At 42.3% G+C, this 24632-nt stretch overlaps 1 protein-coding gene across 1 annotated transcript in view; it reads right to left on the reverse strand.

The window, feature by feature from the left end:
* Window positions 1–4035: 4035 nt before the first annotated feature.
* Window positions 4036–24632, reverse strand: part of PPP2R2D (protein phosphatase 2 regulatory subunit Bdelta) — a 66605-nt gene continuing 46008 nt past the window's right edge. The window contains exons 4-10 of the mRNA XM_044420742.1: window positions 23100–23265; window positions 18097–18209; window positions 10371–10548; window positions 9306–9470; window positions 7650–7819; window positions 7475–7566; window positions 4036–6136 (exon numbers count right to left, since the gene is read on the reverse strand). Of these exons, the coding sequence (XP_044276677.1) occupies window positions 5857–6136; window positions 7475–7566; window positions 7650–7819; window positions 9306–9470; window positions 10371–10548; window positions 18097–18209; window positions 23100–23265 (1164 nt within the window). The 3' untranslated portion in view covers window positions 4036–5856. The remainder of the gene's footprint in view (window positions 6137–7474; window positions 7567–7649; window positions 7820–9305; window positions 9471–10370; window positions 10549–18096; window positions 18210–23099; window positions 23266–24632) is intronic.

Consider the following 24632-nt stretch of genomic DNA (forward strand, 5'->3'; position numbering starts at 1 on the left):
TCATATTTTACACAAGGGTAAGCTTGTGCTGAAAATTATTTGCAGCACTTACATTTTACTTACTAGTAAATAAGTAATAGATTCAGAGGGATATATAGTGTGGCAACCTTAATTTTAGATTGGAGAACAGTACATTTCTTTTGTAATTTTAAGGCTATACACTGTTTCTACACTCCTCTTGTTCATCTTATCTGTGCATCACACACATATGGGGCTTTGCCATGCAGGGCAAGGCACAGATCTGAGAAACTTCCAAAATTCAGCTTCATGGAGTGGGTGGGAGCCCTGTCCCACCTCTTCCAGAGGTACACATAAAAGGAAAGGGCTCCAACTCAGTCCCTCAGTTTCTTTATGACCGCACATGGAGTTGATTCACCAATCGGATCCTCTGCTGCTCTAGCTCTCAATCCATCTGCTTACTCTCTCTCGTAAAAAAAAAAAAAAAATCAATAAAATAGTTTTCCTAGCTTTTCTCTGAAATTCTCTGCTATTCCTCTGCTCCGAGGTCGTTTCTTTGTTGCTTCCTCATTGCCTGCAAGGAAGGAAAACAAAGATTTACTCTTCTTCCCACTGAGGACGGCCACTCCCGCTGCCTCCTCTGCTGTGGTGAGGGGCACATTGCACTGCCAGGCTTTTAAAAAGCAGACTTGCCAGCAGCAGACAGTTCACCTCAAATACGCTCTGTAGCAACATGCCCCGAGTGTTGCAGACCCATCAAAATTGGAGACTGAGAAACTCCCATCCACTGAGAAAACCACTCAGCCAGCTGCTGAGAAGGGAAGGGCCACTGCCACAGCCCCAGAGCAGCCTCCAGGGGCCTTGGCCACCCCCAAACACAATGGGCACCATGCCAACAAGTCTTGCACCATCAGCCACATTGCCGCTTGATGACCGCCCGTGCACTGTGGATCCTGGGGTACCCCTGGATGGAATCCCCACAGACCATGAGCTGGGCTCTCACACCAATCATGCCAGAACACTGATCAGAGCTCCTGCGCCACCATGCGACTCACCTACATGCAGCCTGTTGCCTGTGCCTCCTGCTTTGTCTGGCCACCACTTCTCTCACTGCCTCCAACTGCGGCTCAGGGCCTAGCCACTGGAGGACTCCGTGGATCACCCTGCTCCTCTTTTCCAGATTGGGATGGCTTGTCGTCATGGTCGCCAGTGTCCACACACTCAGCAGACTGGTCCGACTCTCCAGACCCACCCGCATTGGACCCAGGTCAATGTCGATGGCACCACTCAAGAGTGAGAGGATCCTGACTTGTCCAACACCACTTCTGTATGCCTGGACTGCCCCAGATCCACTGCTCTGTGCCACTGCCACCACCACTGCCATCTCAACCACCATGGCCATGATTAAGAAAAACCAGCTTGAAAATACAATTGTCTTTATTATCTTTCATCTGGCGTGTAAAATGACCTCCAATGTTTGCTTATTTCCAGTTTCAAGAGTTGTCTTATACACTGGTATATATGGTATGCAAAGATTACCCCATTCCATCTGTCCTGACTGCAACAGATGTAATCCAGTATCATCTGGAGTGTCTTAAGTTGAAGAAAGCTGATTTAAGGAATTCCCCATTCACTTAAGTAGCTACATGTGCACAGAATATACAGGCAGGGCTCTCTTCTATTAAGATGTATCTGCTCCACTTGCTTTCCTAAAAATGCATTGGGACTCACCTGGATTTCCAGACAGACTGAATCAGATTCACTTTGAGTACCTGAGGCACATCTAAAACAGAGCCATGTATCAGTTGCAAATAGAGTTTCATTACTCCTGATCTAGCAAAAGAAGCTAACTACTGAGGCAATATTGTTGAAGTTGCTTGTTTCTCCAATAGACATTCTGCAATCACATAGGTACTGCATACAGACCTCACAGATGTAATGGGAGACTGTACAATGATTGTTAGAACAGTGTTACCAACTATCATGTCAAACAAATGTAAGGCACCCACAATTTTATTTTCTGGTTGAGACCCTATTAAATATTTCACTGAAAGTTTATTTTAGTTGTAGCATACAAAATTAATAAAGGAAATAGATAGTGTTTTGCCACTTTTGTAGTAAATATCGATAGTGGAGAAATGTATGAATAATGAACTTTAAGGGGATTATTTTCAAGGTGGGACTTGAGTGTCCATTGTTAAGACAGACTTGCTAGCTCAGAAAATAAAGGACTCGGGCTTGATAAGCATTTGTAACATTATACTGTTGTTGTAAGCAGATGCATCACAACCAGTGTTCAGTCAGATGGCCTGATTAAAGCACATACATGAAGTTCCCCACTCAAACTTCCCTGGAAAGTCATCAATGCCCTTAGAAAAATTTAAGATTTTTATTTACTCCCACTCACTGGTAGTGTACCATTATATACACAAGAACTTCACATTGTTTGCTGTGTGAAGCAAACCCTTTTAATATAGACACATGTTTAGAATTTACTCATTTTAATGTGATCAGTTGGAAAATGCTTTTGGCTTATACAGCCAATATATGCTAAAATACGGAATGTTAATATTCAAATTTTGATATACCTTGTCAACTCAGTTTTGTCATGGTGGTGTGAAAACATGCAACTCTATTTGGACCCTCAGAGTAAAAGCCAGTTACGGTTTCCCATTGCCAGAACTGCTTACATTAGCAGAACCAGGAAAAAAGCAATTCCCCTCCTGAAGAGATCTCCCCAGAACCAGATTTTCATGGTGCGGTGGGGGCTTTAGTGTTCAGTGCTGGGACTGCATGACGTTGCTTTCAACTCAAATGTTTCCTTCTAAACAACCAAAAGGGCTGAAACACCAGTGTAATATTTTCGCTGGATTTGCTGACATGATCAAACAAATACTTGTTTTAACATCACCACATACATGAACAGTACTAGTCAATTTGTGATATATACTTCATACCAAGAATAAGCCAGGTCTAAAATCTGAATATAAACCAATTTTCTTGTAGAATAATATGCAAACACAAGCTACTCTTGACATGTATTGCTCCATGTAACCTGACCCATGCATCCCGTCCCCCACAAAAAAGCTACCCTTCAAGACATCCATGGCATGAGTTTAAGGTCAAAAGCAACTTGGATAGTAACTGACCGCTAAGAAAAATTGCATAACGCAATTTCAATGCACTAGGCACTCTCAGACATCAACTAAACTATGGCCCAAGGTTTACGTTGAGAAAATATGCAGTATTACAAGCTGGTTCTACTGAGAAAAAGAACTATTACCAAATTTCATTACAATTACTTCATGGCTAGGTTTTTTGGTACCAAGACTAAAAACACTCAACTTTTCTTGACCAAATAATACTAGCTCCATATTTCATTATTCCTGCAATGGCACCGAAGTCAAGATTTGATAGATTTGGTATGAGTAGTTTGCTTTATCCTTTTGGAAAAAGTGGCAAATTATAAAATATATATCCCATGATAAGTCAGGTGAAACTTATATATTTACCAGTCAAGATTACATGAAAAGGTTGCCAATCCTTACTATCTATGATTGTAACCACTGGCCTTGTATTCAGAAAGTGAATTTAACCAGTGCTTATGGAATCCTGCAAACTTCTAGAGTTTGAAATGCATGCAGTTACCCATGTAAACAAAATTAACCTTTCTATATCACTATTAAGAGTTTTGAAACAATAATTTTGAAATAAGGAATCTTGCTGCATTGTAAAAATATATATTATGGCATAAGATATTGTAGGCTGGAGCTCATTTCAAATGCATGTAATGGTCACCATGGGTACAAGGATTAAAGACAACCAAGTGAGGCATCAAGTCTAAACCTTGTTAATGAAAGAGATGCATCACATTCCTATGCAGAATACAAATGGAATACAAATTGCAGAATACAAATATAAAGCCCAGACTGGATGTGATCTTCAACTAGCAGCCACTGGGCTAGACTGGTATCACAAGATATAGATTAAATACATCAAAAGACAGTTTTGGACAACTCAGGTGAAATTCCAGGGAGAAAAAGTACATTGAAAAAGTTTCAAAGTACACAGAGCAAGTTCAGGTAAACATTTAAAATTTATTAAACTTTTTGGTCAAAATAATTGAACAATTATTTACAATCCCATTGTATTAGCTCTCAGGTATTTTTAGGAACACAGTCAATCTAATGGTTAAATGACCTATCTGTTCCATATTTCAAGATCTGCAAATAGTGTCAGAACTGATATACAGTATACAATTTTTTGTTTAAGCTTTATCTTCAGAACCCCCAGATTAATATTCATCAGACTGCAAACAAGAGTGGCACTCCATTGACATTGACAGGGAAGACACAGAGACGTGTTGTTCCTTCTATCTTACTTTAATAATCATGTTAAACCTTAATTTAATTAAAATTGGAGTGTGAACTGTACATCAGTATTTTATCTGGGAAAATCAAAGGGTTTTCCAGAGGAACTTTGTAGGCACATTTAGTAGTAAGTTTGGAGAACGTGATGATACTTGGTGCTATTAAAAGTGTGCCCACAACTATTTGTGTTGTTCCACAGATGTTTACAGTGAAACAATAGAAGCTGATCATGTGTTTTCTAGGAAAGAGATTCCAAAGTGATAAACTTTTCCTTAGCCCACTGTTGCTAGCAGAAATCTGTATTCTACAAATGTATTTTCACATCAGTATTCAGCCTCAAGATAGCCTGATCTCCTGGTGTCACAGATCCAAAACAGGACTTAAAATATGTTTTAAGTTGTGCTCTTGTTTGGCATAGTCAAGTTTAAAAACAACTTTGAACTTCAGCAGGATGTTTTGGATGCATATGCATATGTAGCATTTAGTGTTTATAAAGTATTCTTCAAAACAAGTAACTAAAGATAAGAATAATGCACATTAAGGTATTAACCTCACTTTGGAGGCATGTTTACTGTTATCCAGAGCAGTGATTTATTGAAAAGTCTAGTATACAAGATCATTACACTCTTTTAAGGCTGTTTATGAACTTTAAATTAACCTTTTACATTTTCTCTTTTGGGCACAGATGATGCTGGGTTGTGTATGTGTGTTTTTACACAGAAAACCAGGACAACCTAAAGTAAAGACAGCTGGAGAGAAATTTCAATTTGAAGTTTGCAGCAGTAGATCTCATATGAAACTGCATATGTCAAAATCTGTATTTTTGGGGACAAACTATTTCAAATCTTTCCATCAGTTATTTTGCACAATCTCAGTACATGCAATAAAAAGACTGAATACATACTTTCAGATTTAAAAACACTTTTTATAGTTTGTTATTTTTATTAAGTGGTTTACACCAGAAGGTGTGGTTATAGATACAGTTGGTGAGTAAATATACATGAAAAGCCTGTCTATGTACCCAACTCTAGACTTACCTATATGCTCAAAGGTAAAAACACCTAAAGCTTAGATGAAGGCCAGAGAATGAATGTTTACAGGCATAAAGCACAAATATATGTTTTGAAAGGCCCAAATATTACAGCAGATAAAGAACATGTGAGATAGAAATTACATTTTTATGACAAATTGTTTCTTGGGTGTTAGATTTTTGGTCTATCAACTGGAAATGAAGGCTCAGACTTAAATAAATACATTTGTTTTGAATATTGGCCTTTATTGAGTATTGTCCATAAATTCTGCTTAGAGTGGGCTTTTCTTGTTTACAAAAATTCAATTCCACGTTCCCCCTCACTGAAGGGAGAAATACACCATGAACTCAAGTCCAGGCCAGCTTCTCTCCTTTACCTATAAAGGGAAATAAGTGCATCAATGTTCTTTACTGGGAGGACAACAAGGCCATCTCTGACATATAAACAACTGAGCTTAACTATGCAAGACGACAACTTTGTCCTCAAATAAGCCGTCTTTAATTAATTTTGTCCTGGAATATATACAAGTTATTGGTGGCAGCTACAGCAATGATGTTCTCTGCAGGATGCCATGCTGTATGGAGGATCTTCTTGTTGAAGTCCAGACTGTCAACACTTATTTCATCTTTCTTTCTCTTGCCACCCGTACATACTTTTCGGGGCTTTAAGATTGCACGAGGTTTGCTACTCTCTCTTGATGCCTCTAATGTAATATCTCGCCGTGTGTTTCGATCAAACATTCTAAAGAAGTTGTTGTATGAGCCAGTCATAATAGCACTGCATTAAAAGTGAGGAAAAAAATTACTCATTTGATCTATCTGATAATTTCATGTCACTTTGCATTAGCAGGGTTTCTGTTTCCTTTATTTCACATGATGTTTGATGTTAGGACCTTATACAGGTATACCCTCATTTTTCATACTCCACATAAATTACCTATTATCTTGCTCATATCTGCATCACTATCCATTGTACAAATGCATGCTAGTAATACCACTCCAGTTGATTTTTTTTTCTTCAGTGAAGTTTATTAGAAGGACAGTAACTCCTCTGGATTTTTTTTTTTTTTAAATCTAGTTTCTAAATCTATAAGGAGCTGCTTATGACCAACACTTTATCCAGGCCACACCTACACACTCTGACTAACAACAACTCTTTAGGTTAGGATATCAGGAAAGGGTTCTTTCCAAGGTGAGATATGTTTAACCAGGTGGTCGAGATTTTATGTACTGGGGTATCAATGCTTTATTGTTGCAAACACTAAGACTTAAACCCCATGTGCACATAACAGTTGCAAATCGTGCAGTATCTAACTCAACACCCTCCGGATCACGTGTCAATTGTGAGCTGTTCCCACTTTAAGCAACCTCTGATTGGCCAGATTGGATGTTATGAGTGTGACATCCACAAATGAATTACTGATTCCTTAGGTACAAAAAACCCCAGTGCATAAGCCATGATTTGTTGTTGGGTTAATCACTGAGTTCTTTAGGGGCTAAATAAAACAGTGGCTCAAGTTCACATCATGCTCACAACCTCCAATCCGCTCTCTAGAGAGATGGAAGTGGCCCTCACACAGCACACATCCCAGACACTTGTGGGGTAATTAACTCATGTTTTACACCATTACATGACAGCTGGCTCTATGTCTAAAGCAGCCATTTATTACTTATATTTATTATTATAAATAAATTACATTTATTACTATAAGTTGAAACTTTATTTTGTTAGCAGTGAAATATCATGCTTTCCAGGGACTTGTAATGTGCAAAATAATGTTACACCAACTATTGTTCCTATAGGGACACTATGGATATTATTTTGTATTTAGATCTGGATGGTTACAGTAAATCTCAAACATACCATTAAATAACTAATACAGATGTCACCAATTCTATTGTTAGAGCTGAAGCAGAGGTTCAGAACTAGAGACCCTCTCCCTTAAAAAAAAAAAAAAAATAGAGAGAGCTAACAAATCACATAAGTGTGTCAGAACGGACCATATACTTTGGCTCACAGATCTCATTTATCCCTAAGTTTAATTTAAGAACCAAAACAAGATCCAAGATTCAAGCGAACATCTCAAGTAAGCTTCATTACACAAGTCAGTCTTACCTATCAGAACCATTCCAGCAGCACTCAAACTTGTCAAAGATGCAGTCATTCTCATACAATGAACAAAGTTTGCTTCGAAGATATTCATGAACCTTAAAACATAAGCGTTGAATACCATGAGAATATTTTTCATTTTGAAAAAAGTCTCTTTTATTATAATGCATGAGCAATATACCTGATAGGTCTCTACAGGCCTGTTTTCCATATTGAGATCCCATACTTTAACTGAAAGGTAGTCTCTGGTCATCATGTAGCGACCACTGTGACTGAATTTTACATCTGATATTGAGGAAATTATTTCTGAAAAGAATGATCTGCTGCTGGGATCTTCAGGCTCCTCAAAGACTGAAAGTTAGGAAGAAATAACCAAAAGCTGTTAACAGTGAAGGCTAAATCTGATATTTTACAGACAATTAAGGCTTAATTAGACCAGCATATGCCTTAACAATTACAAACACCATCCATGTATGCCTGTTGGACCTGAGAGACCCAACACAAAAGTGATCCCTGTCCACTCTCCACCCCAGTGGCAATATATGAGCAATGAATGACCCTGAGCTTGGGCACACGAACACACTGGAGCATTAATATGTTAGAATCCCTCAAGTTGCCTATTGCCTAGAAAACACTAAACCTACATGAATGAGTTGAAAAGGCACTAATTATAACTAATATTCTTCCAAGCTTGCAGTTGGAAGAATGCCTGCCTCCTTTCTGAAATCCAGAGAAGGAAGTGTGCCTCTGCTATATTCCCCAGTGCCATGTCAATCCTCCTGACACCCATGAGTAACTTGAGGAATTTTCGTGGAGATGGGGCATTTTTGTCTAGAGGATCTCATCAAATACAATCTCTTAATTCTTTCCACGTTACCCTAAATGTGGAGTGACTATTGAGTAGATCTTTCCACATTAAACTGAAACTCTTCAGTCAGATATAAGCAAGCAAGCAAACAGCTGTTTTACAGCATAAATCAGTATGCTGTAAAACATGCTAAAGGCAATTTGCTTTAGCATGTTTGAACTGAAACAATTCAAGAAAACTACATTCATCCAAATATTGTTCCTCTCTTTGGTCATACCATTTATCATAAACATTTATCAAAAACAAGTTTGTTTTATGATGTGAAACTACAATCAGGTGCCTAAAGAAGTCATGGTAGCCACACTAAACACATTCAAGGTAAAACTGGGCAGTCATCTGAGTGGGTGTATAAACTGGTGTCCTGCAACAGCCGGGGGTTGGCCTCGATGGTCTTCTTGGACCCTCCCAACTGTACTATTCTATGATTCTATGAAAAATGGTTGGAAGACACCATGGAGTATTTTATTGATGACAATCTGACCTGAACCATATGCTGAGAACATGCTAGAGATTACAACTCTAGTTTTTTGTTTTTGCATTTTAATTATAAATGTAGTCATTACAGGCATTCGTAAACAAAATTATTTAATTAATGCAAAGCACCTTGGAAATGTTTCAAGATATTGTCTTGAAACCCTATGGGAGAGAGTATCTGTGTCACAAGAACCTCATCTTCCCACGTGTTAAACCTTGCCAGAATGAAACTTTGTGAGGGCAATGGCTTTTTACCACCAAAAAAAGGAGAGGGGGGGGGGGGGAGGAATGAGAGAGAGAGAGAAGAGAACCCCCATAAACGACTACTTACTAGCTAGTCTAGAAGACCATTTGGATTTTCTGTTCTATAAAATTCATAGCCCTTATCTTAAGGCATCAGTACAAACAGCACCCTGTGTATGTGCTTATATACACTCACAAAATATATACCAGTGTATTTATGAAAGTGGTCCAGAAAATGGAAGAAGTACTTACATTTTGAATGCCTATCACAAAGGGCTGAAGAACGCATATCACAGAGCCGTATAGTTCCTTTGCTACTGCTGTAGACAAACACATTACAATGATGTGGGTGGAACTCTGCTGCAGTGATCACTTCTGTCAGTTCCTCCATGTTAGCAGGCTTTATATCTACAATGTCTGAAAGTTTGCTTGTCAAGGTTAAATAATGATTTATTTCTCCAAAAATATTGGTTATAAAATACAAAAGGGGAAACACTCTAAAGTCTTTCCCAAAATTCTGTAGCATTAATCAGAATGGATATTCATAACATTCAGATTATCCTCTAAACTATTACTGATATTTGTTGCTTTGCAACAAAGACTCTCTCTGATCCGCTTTTATTTAATTACTTACAAAAGTCCCCATGCTCCTTACAAAATCAAGTTTAAATATATTGGACATGAAAATTCTTCTAAGAGCAGTGAAAACTCCCTTAGCAAGTCAGCAGGCATTTCAGGTGTAAATGGTTTAGGCTGTTCAGCATGGAAAGACATATCTCTATGCAGCCAATAAGCTGCATTGTGAGCCACCCCGAGGCTTGTGAGCCGCCCCGAGGCTTCGGCGAATGGGGCGGCATAAAAATGTTTTAATAAAATAAAAAATAAAAATAAAAAAATAATCCAAATGCACATTGGCTTGGATTCAGATTTAGTAATGCTTACAGCATACCCATGGAAATCTATGTGAGAGTCTAGTTCTACTACATATGATTTTTACTTATTTTTAAGAATGCAAATTTTCTAGTTTACTAAAGTGAAAATTTGCTCAGGAACCTAAGGGTGAAAAATCAGAATTGAATTGAACAATTGCTCATTAAAGCTGACAGGTAACTCAGGAAACCTACAAAGCATGTTTTCCTCCTTCATCAGCCTTGTTCATCCCACAATGTTTTCCTCATTCAAAAGCAGAATTCCAAAGTTTTATGGAAATGGTCTATATAATAGACTAAATAGAGTAAAACATATTCTTGCCATATTTAAAACTACTGATAAAATCCAGTAATTAGCAAAGAGGCTGCTTCATTGCAAAAAGGATACTAAAACTTCTATCTGTGATTTCTAAATGCCACAGGTTGATTCTCAGGTCATCCGCAGAAAGGTATGTTTCATGATCACTGTTTACTGAAATAGAGTTTATATGATATGTATGTGCATTTGCAAATATCCTTCGGGGACTTGCTTCCACCATTAGGTCCATGGGTTTCAATATTGGCACCTAAAAACAGAGAAAGGAATCGATGTTTGCTTCAACATAATGCAGCAACTATTTGGTTATTATCATTTTAAAATATCTACAACTTCAGTAGACTACAAGTTTTAACAGCTAGGTTAAATCCATCTTTTCAATCTCAAATTTATGACTAATTTTAAAAAGTTCTGCACCATCCTTCACATCTAGATATTTACTTATTTTACTCATTATATTTATACCCTACTGTGATTGGTCCGAATTCACCCAGTTAGTCCCATAGCTGAATGGGGACTAGAACCCCAATCCCATCCTGAACTCTGAACCACTACACCACACTGGTTTTCCAAGTACTCTTCAAGAAGCCATTGTGGGTGAATTTTGATATAGGAATGCCATAGCAGTGGCCGTAATTCTCAGTATTTGTGGCAATGGTAGGTATACTTCTTATGAGTGAAAGTGGTTGCTGAGAAGGTTAACAGGGCACCCACAATCCTACAACAGCCCATCAACCACCATAACACCCAACCTTGCTAGGTTTGAAAGTTAATGAGATGCTACGGCACAGTCCCACCATGCCCTGAAAATTCAAAACAGCAGTTGCTGCCACATTGAAAAATCCCACAGTGGCTTCTCAGTACATGTAAACCACTGAGTACAACAGAGATTACTTCCAGGCACATTGGCACAAGACTGTAGCCTGAATGTGTTATGCTTGCCACAGGGATGCTGCTTCAAACTAACTTTCCTTGCTGAATTAACCCTGGAAGATTTCAAGTACTGGCTGTGTGGATGAGCATCAAACTAATTTTCCAACAGTTGCCACGGAAAACACAAATACTCTTATAAGTTTTGTACTAATTCACACAGCAAATACTTTCCAAAATTACAAGGTTGTTCCAATTGTTATTGCTTAAGTTAAAGATAAGCAGGTTGCTTACCTGTAACTGATGTTTTTCGAGTGGCCATCTGTGCAGTCACACATATGGGTGCTGCACCTGCGCAGTGCCTTTGGCCGGAGATTGCAAGCTAACCATTTTTGGCGGGAAGCTCCGCTCCCCTCCCCCCATGGTCTATAAAGAGTGGAGCGTCTGCCATTTTGTTCAGTCTTTGACGACCGAATGTGCGCCCCCTCGTGGAAAAAAAAAATTAATTTGAGGTAGGAAAAAAGGTGGGTCGGTACCATGAAAAAGGGGAACTTTTGGTACCGATGGATGCGTCCACTCACCGACACCGAGTGGGGCCGGCGGGTGGGTTGTGTGACTGCACAGATGGCCACTTGAGGAATACCAGTTACAGGTAAGCAACCTGCTTTTCTTCGGCGTGGCCTCTGTGCATCACACATATGGGTAGATTAACAAGCTTACCATAAAGGAGGAGGGAAGGTGTCCTCAGTGAAGAACAGACGGAAGAACGGCTCTGCCAAAGAAGCAATCCCATCGAGCCCGAACATCGAGATGGTAATGTCTGGCGAAGGTGCAAGGGTTTACCCAACTAGCAGCTCAGCATACATCATCAAGTGAGACCCCGGATGCAAAGGCAGATGAGGTAGCAACAGCCCTAGTGGAATGACCTCGAGGGACTGAAGGCAAATTGATCTTAGCTAGTTGATAAGGTAAGGTTATAGTGTGGACTATCCATTTGGAAAGTCTCTGCGGCGTGACTGGATCGCCTTGATCTTTGGTAGAATACTTAATGAATAGTCTATTTGAACGTCAATAGATTCAGTCCTCGATCTGTAAAAGGCTAAGCAACGCCGAACATCAAGTGAATGCAAAGATCTCTCTAGTGGGGTTGACGGTGACGGAAAAAAGGCAGGTAAAACAGTATCTTGTCCCATATGAAAAGGCGTAGTCACTTTAGGAAGAAAAGACGGGTCGAGGTGTAAGACGACCTTCTCTCTGTAAAAGTTCAAATAAGGAGGGTCTATGCGAAGAGCGCAAAGTTCACTGGCCCTTCGGGCTGAAGTGACCGTCACGAGAAATGACTAAGCCACGATAGTAGGCTATTGCAGCCATATACACTTTAATAGGCGACGGCTTTAATCCAGAATGGTCCAGTTCTAATAGGAACTGAAGGATTTGATGTATAGATGACATAAATGGAGAGAACGAACGAGACTCTGCAAAGGTGGAAAACCGTTTCCATTTAGCCGCGTATGATTTCCGTGTGGATGGCTTTAAGGCAGGATCGATGATATGCTGGATATCAGGAGGAAATGCTGTTGAATTCGACAGGTCGTGTCTTGCATCCGATGGTACGGAATGAACAAAGGAAGAGGAAGAGGAAGCGCCGGAGTGGTTGGATTCGACGACTGGATTCGATTCAGTTGAAGTTGCCGTCGGTACCAGGGGAACAGTGGTAGTCATCAAATTCACCACGCTGTTAGATTCAATGACAGCAAGTCCGGGTGGCGAAGCATACCGTCCTGTTGGGTTATAAGGTATGGGAGCGGTGGTAGACGAAGATATTCCCCGTGAGAGATGTCGAGTAGTGTCGCAAACCAAGCTTGGCGTGGCCACCAAGGGGCAACTAGTATCCCCGATGCTCAGTCGAACACTATTTTCGCTATGACACGCATCATAAGGGATTGGGGGGAAGGCATAAAAAGTCATGTTGTTCCATGGGATCATGAAAGCGTCCCCTAAGATGCGTGTCCGATTCCCGCTCTCAAACAGTAAGCATTGCATACCCTGTTCTGTTGGGTGGCGAATAAGTCCACATCGGGAAACCCCCAGCACTGAAGAAGATGGTTGCATATGAGAGGATCTAGTTCCCATTTGTGAGAGGTGAACATGTGCCTGCTGAGAAGATTTGCTTGCACATTGTCTGCACCAGCGAGATGAACAGCCATCAGCGTGATGTCTCTCAGAATGCACCAGTCCCAAATTTTCATGGAAAGTCTGGCCAGAGTCAGTGACTTCGTTCCCTCCTGCTTGTTCAGATAGAAGGCGGTAGCTACATTGTCCAAAGTTATCTGAACAACCCAATGTTAAAGAATGTCCTCGAAAGAGTGCAGGGCTTTGAACACTGCCAATAGCTCCAGGAAGTTGATATGATTCATGGATTCTCGACGATTCCACGTGCCTTGGGTATATAGGCCAGAGCATATCGCTCCCCATCCCAGAAGAGATGCGTCGGTACCGAGGGTTATCGAAGGAGGCCGTGCCCTGAAGGGGACTCCAACAGTCAGATTGGCTGGTACCGACCACCAAAGTAGAGAATGGAGTACCAAGGATGGGATTCAAATCAACTTCGACGGTGGGTCTCTCTGAGGGTGAAAAGAAGTTGTTGAAAAGAAGTTGCAGCGGACGGAGCCGAAGCCTGGCGTGTGGAACCACAGCGACCAAGGAAGCCATATGCCCCAGGATCCTCTGGATGTACTTCGCCGGGACCGTCCCGTCTTGTCGCATTCGATGGATGTGGTGAGCAAGAGTCTGTTGTCCGTCCCGAGGAAGGAAGGCTTTTTCCAACGTCGAATCCAAGCGGGCTCCAATGAAGGTAAGCGTCTGCGTCCGAAGAAGAGAAGATTTCTCGGTATTAATGCATAGGCCCAGGTCATTCTATAAGGCACAGGTTGTGCGGATAGATGCAAGGAGTCCCTTCCTAGACTGGGACACTAGCAGCCAGTCATCGAGATACGGGTAAATTTGTATGCCCTGGAGGCGTAGGAAGGCACAGACAGGGGCCATACATTTGGTGAATACCCTCGGGGCCGTGGCCAGTCCAAAAGGCAAAACTGTAAACTCGTAAAGATGGGGTGCAACAGCAAAACGAAGGAAACGCCTATAATTCGGGTGGATCGAAATGTGGAAGTAGGCGTCCTTCAGGTCCAATGAGGCAAACCAATCCTCTTTCCTTAGCAACGGCAAGATGTTTTGAAGGGTGGTCATTCGAAATTTCTTCAGTACAATAAATCGATTCAGATAACGTAAGTCCAAAATCGGACGTAAACCACCATCCCACTTCGGGACCGTAAAGTATCTGGAAAAGAATCCGTGAAGTCCATCAAATGGGGATACTTGACGGATCGCTCCTTTACGAAGAAGCTGCTGTATTTCATCGAGCAATACCGGGGAACATGATGTAAACCGGATCGGACTCAATGGAGGAATGATGTCGAATTCTATCCGAAAGCTGTGCTGAACGATGGACAATACCCACCGATCAGATGTGATGGACTCCCAAATGGGGAGTCGGCTTCGCAGCTGATCCCCAGATGAGAGGGGGTGGGTATAGAAGGAATTCGAGGAATGGTTCGCCAGTCCCGTCAATGCTGTCTCCTATAATCGAAACGGCGACGGCCTTGTTGATAGCGTTGTTGGGGCTGCGGACGGCGGCGCTGCTGTTGTTGTTGCTGACGGTGCTGGGGATGTTGTCTTGGCTGGTAGGACTGCCTGTAAGATGGGCGATTCCATGACCACTTACGTCTAGTTTGGGTCTGTATCTCTATCCTGCGTGCCGTCATTCGGGATTTGTGAAGCTTTTTTAATTTGTGGTCGGTGCGAGAGTGGAAGAGCCCGGACCCGTCAAAGGGCATTTCCTCTATGTGGTGCTTGGTTTCCTCCAGAAAGTTGCAATTTCTAAGTCAGGCATGTCTCCGGAGCAAAACGGCACCGACCAAGGCCCTTGAGTCTGTGTCCACGTGGTGCCTGGCTGTGGACAACTGTTGAACTGCGACCTGCATTGCCTCCTTGATAAGGACCTTAGCCAGGTCACCCTGGTGGTCTGGGAGGGTCGAGGCGATGTTGTGGAGGTGCTGCATGATGAAGTACTGGTACCTCGCCAACGTCGTCATGTAATTGGAGATCCGTAGCCTCAGGCCTGAAGCAGCGTAGACTCGCCTAGCCAGGGAGTCAATCTTTCGGCCCTCCTTGTCTCATGGTGCCATGTGCCCTCTTGCCTCTCTGCCCTGGGAGGACTCCACCATGACCAAGTTTGGTTTGGGGTGGCGGAGGAGGAAGGGGATGTCCTCCTCCTGAACCCGGTACATGGATTCGTACCTCCTGGACGTCGGTTGAGGGTGAGAGGGCAAGTCCCAGGGCTGCGTCATCGCTTGCCGAAGGGTGGTTATGAGCAGCAGGACGATCAATGTCGACTGCTTTCCGCGGACGACATCGTAGAACTTGTCCATCGTTGGTCCCGGACGCTGGACGGCGTCGATGTCGAGGGACTGGACAAGCCTGGACATCAGGTCCACGAAGGAGACATGGGATTCGTCCGGTGACGCAGGACCCTGGGAGGTCACAGCGATGTCTGGGGAAGTTGAATCGACCTCCGAATCGTCGGAGTCGGCACTGTAGTATGGTGGAGCCGATGACGAAGACTCCGCCGGAGAAAAGGAGCGGCTGCTTCCATCCTGAGGGGATCGCGGAGATGCACGTCTCGGGTCTGAGGGATACGGTCAGTTACGGGACGGTGGAGAGGACCGAGCCCTAGGAGCGGGATAATACCCGACAGAGAGCAGATCACCCCAGGTGTGGTAGTAGGGGCGACGCCATCCCTCCGAACGTTGCTCCATGGAGCAGCTCCTCTGGCTCCCAGACGAGGACATCTCTACATCCGCCTCTATAGTGGCCACGGGCATGGGTGTAGGCGACCGAGCCCTAGGGGAAGAGTCCTGAATTTCCCCATCAGAAATCGAGCCTCTTTGGAGAGTTGGAAGAGGCCCAGTGGGGAGGTTGGGCACGCGGCATGGGGACCCTTGAGGGGTAACCCGCATCGCCTCCTGAAGCACCGGGTCGGGTGGAGTCAGTACAGTAAGCGCTGCCGGTACTGAGGGGGCCGTCGAATCCGAGTCCTGGTGATGAGGACGCTCCAAATCCTTCAATTTCTTGGAAGGCTTCGAGACTTTCTCCTTCCTGGCCTTCTTATGGCCTGCCGACTTCTCGGGTTCGGCATGCTTACACTTCTCATGCTTCTTCTTGGGAGAAGCAGAGGGAGCCACCGTAGTAGACACAACTTTGTCCGAAGGGCATGAAAGTGGAGCCACTGAAGCGGAGCCAGGCTTCGGAGAAGAAGGCAGCGGATCAGACTGCATGAGAGCCCGATCCCAAAGGAGCCTCCGGAGGCGGTTCTCACAATTCTTCCTAGCCTGCCTAGAGAAGGCCAGGCAGTGAGAACATTTATCGGTCCTATGCCCCTCACCCAAGCAGAGGAGGCATAGGTCATGCGGGTCAGTTGGTGACATTTTTGACCCGCACTCCGTGCATTTGCGGAAAGCTGCTCGCTGCGCCATCGCAGAAAAAGGAAGAAGAGAGAGATAGTGCAGAGGGTAAGTATATATTTTTGGGGTTTTTTTTTTTTTTTTTAGATAGATCGAAAGAAGGTAGAATGATAGAGAAAAACTACAGGAACTATACGAAGTAGGGGAATAAGGAGAGAAAACCGGGCTATAAGAACTGGAACAATCGAGAAGAAAGGGCTATACGAGTAACAGTCAGAGCGAAAGCTGAAAGCGGCACGAGGCACAGCGAATGGCGGTCGCAAAGACTGAACAAAATGGCAGATGCTCCGCTCTTTATAGACCATGGGGGGAGGGGGAGTGGAGCTTCCTGCCAAAAACCGTTAGCTTGCAATCTCTGGCCAAAGGCACTGCGCAGGCGCAGCACCCATATGTGTGATGCACAGAGGCCATGATGAAGAACTGTGGTTATTTTACAAATGGAGAGGGGTACAGGGGCTGCAGCAAGGCCATACATGGCCTCTGTGTTTTCCATCCCTACTAACACACCAAATAATCCACTGCAAGGCCATGGCTGCTCACATGTGCATCAGAGCAGTATGGGATTAACCATTTAAGAGAAAAAATGTTCAATGTGCATGAAAAGGCCAGAATACAAGGCTTTCTGTTTAGCAGCTTGTCTTGTGGTTCAAGCATTGCCACTATAATAACTTGATTTATTTAATTTATACTTAATATTTTCTTGATGCATTGATTATATTGTTTTAACTTGCTTATATTAAGTTGACTTGGAAAGGCGATGGTCGTGAAAGAAAGCTAAATAAAAAACAAGCAAATGGGATTTATATATATATATAACCAAAATATTCTCAAATATTGGAACCATATAACCAAAATATTCTCAAATCAAGATTCTATTTATGAATAGTATAACATTCCACAAAAACAAAGAATAGTGTAGCTACCCTTGTCCTAGTTATTTCAAAGACAAATATTCTTTAGACTTTTCAAGGAAGAACATGGTAATGTCCTGGCCCTTCCCTAATCACAGTACTTCAGAGGCCTTGAATAAAAAGAAAATAAGCAGCTACCTTGCCTAAGTCAGACCATTGGTCCACCCAGACTGGTATTGTCAGAACAGACTAGCAGCAGCTCTTCAAAGCTTCAGACAGGAATTTGTCCTGGCCTTTCCTGGAGATGCTAGGCACTGACTATGTGACCTCTTGCATGTAAAGAGTGTGTGTTCTGAAAAACAGCCTTCCACCCAAAATGAATACTCTGATGTTGAGAAGCTTTTTGGATTTGAGAAACCAATACAATTTTTATTCTACATTATACAGGTTAAGTATACACTGATTCCATACATTCTAAATTAAGATAAAACAAGATACCCGTAGTGCTGTGATTCGAAATGGATCCCGGAGCCTTCCATCTTCATCTTTTAAATTATAACCTTCAGCTCTTTTATCCCTTTCACTGATTTTCCATAATTTAATAGTTTTATCTTTAAAAAGAGAAGACATTTTTGAAATCAGACAATACCAAACGTGTTGTTAGTATAGTTGACTCATGATGAAATTCTGTTTGCAAATACCCAGCTATGTTTTTCAGCTGGCCCAGGTCTGTTCTATATACACTTGCTGGGAATTAAGTCCCATTGTACTTAATAGGACTTCTATCTAAGTAAACTTGCAAGTAAACTGCAAGTGTTTTTAAAATAGGATGGAGTGTGCTTCCCCAGAGCACACACCACTGAAATTCTGTACTCAGGCAATTCAAATTCTAAACACAATTTATGCAAGTGGAGCAGAGTATTTCATATCACTTATGCTGTGTAACTCATTTTTAAGTCTTATTATCCTGAACATTCACACATCTGCATATTCTGGCAAAGACTGCTGGTAACGCTATCCAGGCATGTATCAAAGCCCTGGGGATGAAACCAATATTGTTCCCCTTAACAGAAAGTAGAAATGATGAACTAGAATGCCACTCACAAAATTAAAAAAAGACCCAGCTCTTCTGATACATGCAAAAGACATGGAGGAAGAGGAGGAATGTGTTAACACTTTATGCAGGATTTTGATGGAAAACTGCAGAGCAAATTTCTTCCACAAAACCTATGGCAGAGCCCAGCAATATTTCATTTCTAAGAGGGCTATCTTATCTTCTTCTGGTGGAGGACATTTACTACCACTTGTAAAGGGAATCCTGGAGGCCAGTTTGCAATTTATTCTGGTCTGGGTATACAGAGAGAAGTGAGGAGCTCTGTAAGACACTGACTTGGTTTATATGAAACAATTGTCTACTAGGCTTAAATTTACCTACAAGTGCCATTTTTGTGTGGTAAAGCCTTGTTGTGTCATCTGAGCCAGGGCAGCATGTCTTGCTGGAGGGTTGAATGACCCTTAAATAATCCTACAATATCCTATGGATTGTTTAGGTTATCATCCAAAGCAGCTACTCTGCCCATTTTTTGGATGACATGACAAGCCATAGCCAGGGAGTTATGCAAATTATACCTACTATGCACTGCAGTCACAGTGGCATTTTTTGCCCATGTAAATTGGCTCACTAAGGCCTTACTCTCCACTGAGAGAGCTCTCATTTAGTCCTTCTCAGCTTATGACATTTGGAAGGGATGAACCACACATTTTGTGCATATTTTATAACCAGAAAGGCCACAGAATCTATTATTTAAAATGGAAGTACTCATTTTTAGGAAACTGAATGCTCTTCCTGATAGATAGGCTGCACTTTTGTCTTTATTCCCATAGAACGATAGCAGCTATTTCTGTATAACTGATCTAGTGGGCCACTAGAATTTATAATTACATCAGAGTGCTTCTAAGAGGGAGAACAATGAGCTTGTGTTTCAGCAGTGCTTGACACAATAGCCCGTACCACTAATATATTTGCAATTTCAGTAAGCAACTAAGAACCCTTTTCTGCATACAGGTACACCTACAAGATTTTAGCAAAGAGACACATCACAGTTCAGACACTCTTTAATAAATAGACTGATAAGAGGACAAAGACTATACCTGAAGAAAATAGGTTATTTTATACTTAAGTTATTTGATAAAACATTTCTTCACTGAGTTTATTATATGGTTACTATAGTATAAAATTTTATTTTAAGCCCAAAACATGAATAAACAACATGATTCAGAAACCATCCACTTCTCTGTGGAAGTGAAACTATTCAGCAACAAAGCACACTTCCAGACTCTCTCCTGAAAAATGACAGCTTAATAAAATATAGTAACAGAACATATAAGAAATGGTAACTTCTATTATGCATACAAGTTAGTTGAGTTTTCAGGGATTTACTCCTTACTAAAGCAACTTCAAGTATTTCTATGTATCTACTTTAAAGATCCTGAATGTATTAAGAAACATAGAAACATAGAAATAGAGTGAGTCAGAAGGGACCTCCTGGGCAATCTAGTCTGATCCCCAGCTTTAGGGGGCTCCGCTCATGACAGGCCTACAATATGCATCCCCAGCCTATCCATAAACAACCTCACAGATGGGGCTTCAACCACTTCCCGTGGAAGCCCATTCCATACCCTAGTGGTCCTAAACATGAGGAAGTATTTCCTGGCATCCACCTTGAATCTTCATTCCCTGAGCTCTCCTCCATTGGAACGCACCCTGCCCTCCACCACAGGGGAAAAAAGTTCATGACCAACTTTGGTGTGACACTCCCTCACACACCTGTATGATGCTAACAGGTACCCTCTGAGTCTTCTCTTCTCAAGGCTGGAAAGACCCTGCTCCCTCAGACTCTCCTCATATGACTTGCCCTGCAAACCAGCCATCATCTTTGTGGCCCTTCACTGCACTGATTCCAACCTTGCTATATCCCTCTTCTGATAAGGGACCCAGAATTGAACACAATACTCCAGTTGTGGGCACACCAGAATTGTATAGACTGGCAGTAATACCTCTCTCAAACTAGAAGCCACGCTTCTGGCTATGCATCCCAGGCTGGCATTTGCCCTCTTGACCGCCACATCACACTGCTGACTCATGTTTAGCCTACAGTTGACCAGCACCCCGAGATCCCTTTCACAACGCTGCTCTTCAGCCACTTGTCCCCTAACCTGTACTTATGACACCCATTCCTAAGTCCCAAGTGCAAGACCTTGCACTGGTCCACACTGAATGCTGTCCTGTTGTCCCCCTTTTGGATCTGGAGTACTTGCTCCTCAGTTGTGGCTACCACTCCCATTTTAGTATCGTCTGTTGTTGAGGAAAAGACTGAACAGGATGGATCCCAGGACAGAACCCTGAGATACCCTGCTTGTCATCAACCACCATCCCAATAGCTCCCCACTAATAGTTAGCCTCCGCTTTCAGTTCATCAACCATGCCCTAATCCATTAGACAGTACATTGGCATATCCCAAAACTCCTCTATTTCTCAACCAAGATATCATGAAGCACTTTGTCAGAGGTCTTGCTGAAATCCAGGTAAACCACATCCCCTCCATGTAGCCACCTTGAAACCTTGTCTTAGAATCCCAAGAGGCAGGACCTGTTTTTGTGTGTTGCATGGCTGCCAACCTCCCTTTCCTATATAGAGTTAACTAGGTCTCTCTCTAGTATGAGCCTTTCCATTGCCTTTCCCAGAACAGACATAAGGCTAACTGGCCTGTAATTCCTTATGTCTACTGCCATTTCTGAAGAATGCGACCACTTACACCACCCTCCAGGCCTCTGGAACCTCACACATTTTCCACCAGGACTCAAAAATGGAGGCCAGCAGACATGAGGGTACCCCCTCCAACTCTCTAAGTACCCTTGGGTGTAACCCATCAGAGCCTGGCGCCTTTGTAATGTCCATTGTCCTGAGGAACTCCTTGACTTCTAGGGGGGTGACTCTAAAACTTGTGCCCCTAAGTCATCAGCCTCATCCAGTTCCTCATGTGGATTGCCCCTGTCCTGCTTTGGAGAGAACACAGTGGCAAAACAGTCATTTAGCATCAGTGCTGGTTCCTTCACATCAGTCACCGAATCCCCTTCCTCATTATTAAGCGGTCCCACTGCCTGTCTCCCCTTCCTCTTGCTATTTACATGTTGAGAGAAGCTCTTTTTGTTGCTCCTGATATTCTTTGCAAGTCTCAGCTCATAATCAGCCTTAGCCTCGCAAAGAATCTTTCTGCAACAGGCCTCCTCCACCCAGTATACCCTTTTGTTTATTTTCCCCATTGCCCATTTCCTACAGAGGTTCCTCTTATGTCTAATCCCTCTTACCACATCCTTTCGCATCCATGGTGGACTCTCCTTCACCTCCCCGCCTTACTAACTAGAGGTATCATCGAGGCTTGCACCTCTAAGACCTCCATTTGGAGTACCATCCACCCCTCCTCAACTCCCTTGTTTTCCAATAACCTATCCCAGGAGACTTTCCCTAGTCTGGCCTTCAATTGGCCAAAGTTGGCCCTCCTGAAGTCCCAGCTTCCAGTAGTCGACTGGCTACATGTCCCCATTCCCCTGATCTCAAAGCAAAGGATGGAATGATCACTCGCATCCAGAGCTCCCCTAATCTACACCCCATATATCAGCTCCTCCCTCTTGCTCAAGACCAAGTCAAGGATATTTTCCCTCCTCGTCGTCTCTTGGACCCTCTGCATGAAAAACCCTCCCTCTTGTATGATATCTAGGAAGCAACGTGATCAGGCTGTTACCGCCGATAGCAACTATGAGAAAGAGTAGTCAGGAACAATGTCAGTAAGAAATACTTTTGTTTTCCTTTATAACAAAGGCCACATTGTAATGTTCTCTGATGGCAAATAAGGGCCACAGCAATTCCCAAACTGATACCGCTACAATTTCCATAGCAATTGGGAAATAGTTATATTAAAATATAATTTAATACCATATTGTCTTTACATTTAAACTAACTATTGTTTGCAGAGCATGAGAAGTTATGGTTCACAGCAAACCATGGCCTACTAAAAAATCAGTTATAACTAATTACCCTGAGCATACAAGGGCAATCTTAGAGACTATGGAACACAAAGACTCAAAACCTTCTTCCAAGCTCGTTTTTGCAGCATAAAATCTTGGCTTGGTGTTCTGTCTAAACTGATCCATTTAGGCAATCCTAAGGAGAGGACAATTTGGAGAGCACTCATTCTTAGGGTCACCATAAGCCAGAGACAAATTGGCAGCATGCAATAACAACATGCTTACTTAAACATGGCTACTCATTAAGCCACATTTAACCCAATGAGACTTAACCTCTGAATAGAAAGATACACTTGCTCTGTTAATTAAAGCTAAATTAGAAATGGGTACATACTATTAATAGATCTAGAAGTTAAGTCATTAGCAATAAGTAGAACATCTATTGTACTACACTTTATATATAAAAAGGTCCTTACCATTTGTAGATAATAAGAAGTGAGCAGCATTCTGTTGTGGTAACCACCTAATTTTATTAATTTTTTCCTCAATTTCTAGACTTTTCAAGTAGTCAAACTCAGGTTCATGACTCTGAAAGGTACTGTAAACATTATATTCTCCCCTTGAATGAGGACGGCTTTTATTCTACAAGAAAACAAAGGTATAAATAGAACATTTTTATACTGTGTACATGATAAAGACGACGTGTTCAAGAGATTGCTAACAATCAGATCACATGAATTTGAAATATGCCAAATGAATAGTCCCTAAAAGTCCATTTGCATGTTCCAAATTTAGTATTACAAACTCATTTACTATGAGGTCATCCATTAAACAAGTATCTTGAATTTATTACAGATCTACCTGCTGTTTCATTTGTAATAATGCTGAGGCACACAAGAAAGTTCTGTTTCTATGTCAAAGGAGCAAGGGAGAAAGTACTGTGAACACACAAGCATGTACATGCACACATACTGAGAGGCAGAGGCAGAGCGGCGGGGGGCACAAATTGCCATAGTTTGTGCTACGGCGCATTTGACTGTCACAGAAATGAATTGCTTTCGATTTTTGGTTGCCAGGTATTTCAGCAAAGGACTCAATTCCTGACTATCTGAGGACACACAGTTTCTTTGAATTACAGTTACAACTACGGAAAGGTAAACATTTATCACTTTTTAACTGTACAAAGAACAGTGGGTTGGATACCGACAAGAAAAAGAAAGTAGCAAATTTCAGACGGGGAACTTCACCACACTTATTATCAGAGATCCCAGGAATATAACCAGAAACAATCTGAATGCTAACCGTGTCCCTGTTTTAGAGTAATAATCCTTCTCCATTGATGCCTAAGTGGCTCAGTTCACATATAACATTTAACTAAAAATCCTGGATTAATCAACCAGGATATGTAAGAACAATGTGCACCAAACAAGCTAAGTAGGATCCGGATAGGCAGGTTGCTTGCCTGTAACTGTCGTTCTTCAAGTGGTCATCTGTGCATTGACGCATATAGGTTTTGTGCCTGCGTAGAGCCTAAAATCAGCTGAGCATTCAATTTTGGGTGGGAGCCCCTCCCCTTCCTGTTCCCAGGAGGCTGTGCGAAGGGTTCCCACCCATCTCCCAGATCCCATGGAGACCACCAGAAATCTCAAACAAAGGGGAAGGAGAAGATGCCCCCTGCAACCCTTCCAGGCACCAAGTGTCCACAGGCAAGAAAGATGTTGTTTAGGAAGGATGACAGAAAGTGGGGACAGATAAATGGGTTCTGTTAATGCAGCACAGATGGCCATTTGAAGAACAACAGTTACAGGTAAGCACTTGTTTTTCTTCTCCATGGTCTCTGTGCATCATACATATGGGTGACTGGCTAGCTTACCTCATAGAGGACAATGGGAGGTATCATTGGAGGACAAAGAAGAGGATAACCCTGCTGAAGGTACAGTCTATTTTCACTCAGATGTCCATTCTGTAGAGCTTGATCAAGGTTGAAGGGGTTGACCATGTGGCTGCCC

The sequence above is a fragment of the Varanus komodoensis genome, unplaced genomic scaffold (assembly GCF_004798865.1).
Source record: "Varanus komodoensis strain SLA01 unplaced genomic scaffold, ASM479886v1 scaffold11, whole genome shotgun sequence".
Taxonomy (NCBI): Eukaryota; Metazoa; Chordata; class Lepidosauria; order Squamata; family Varanidae; genus Varanus; species Varanus komodoensis.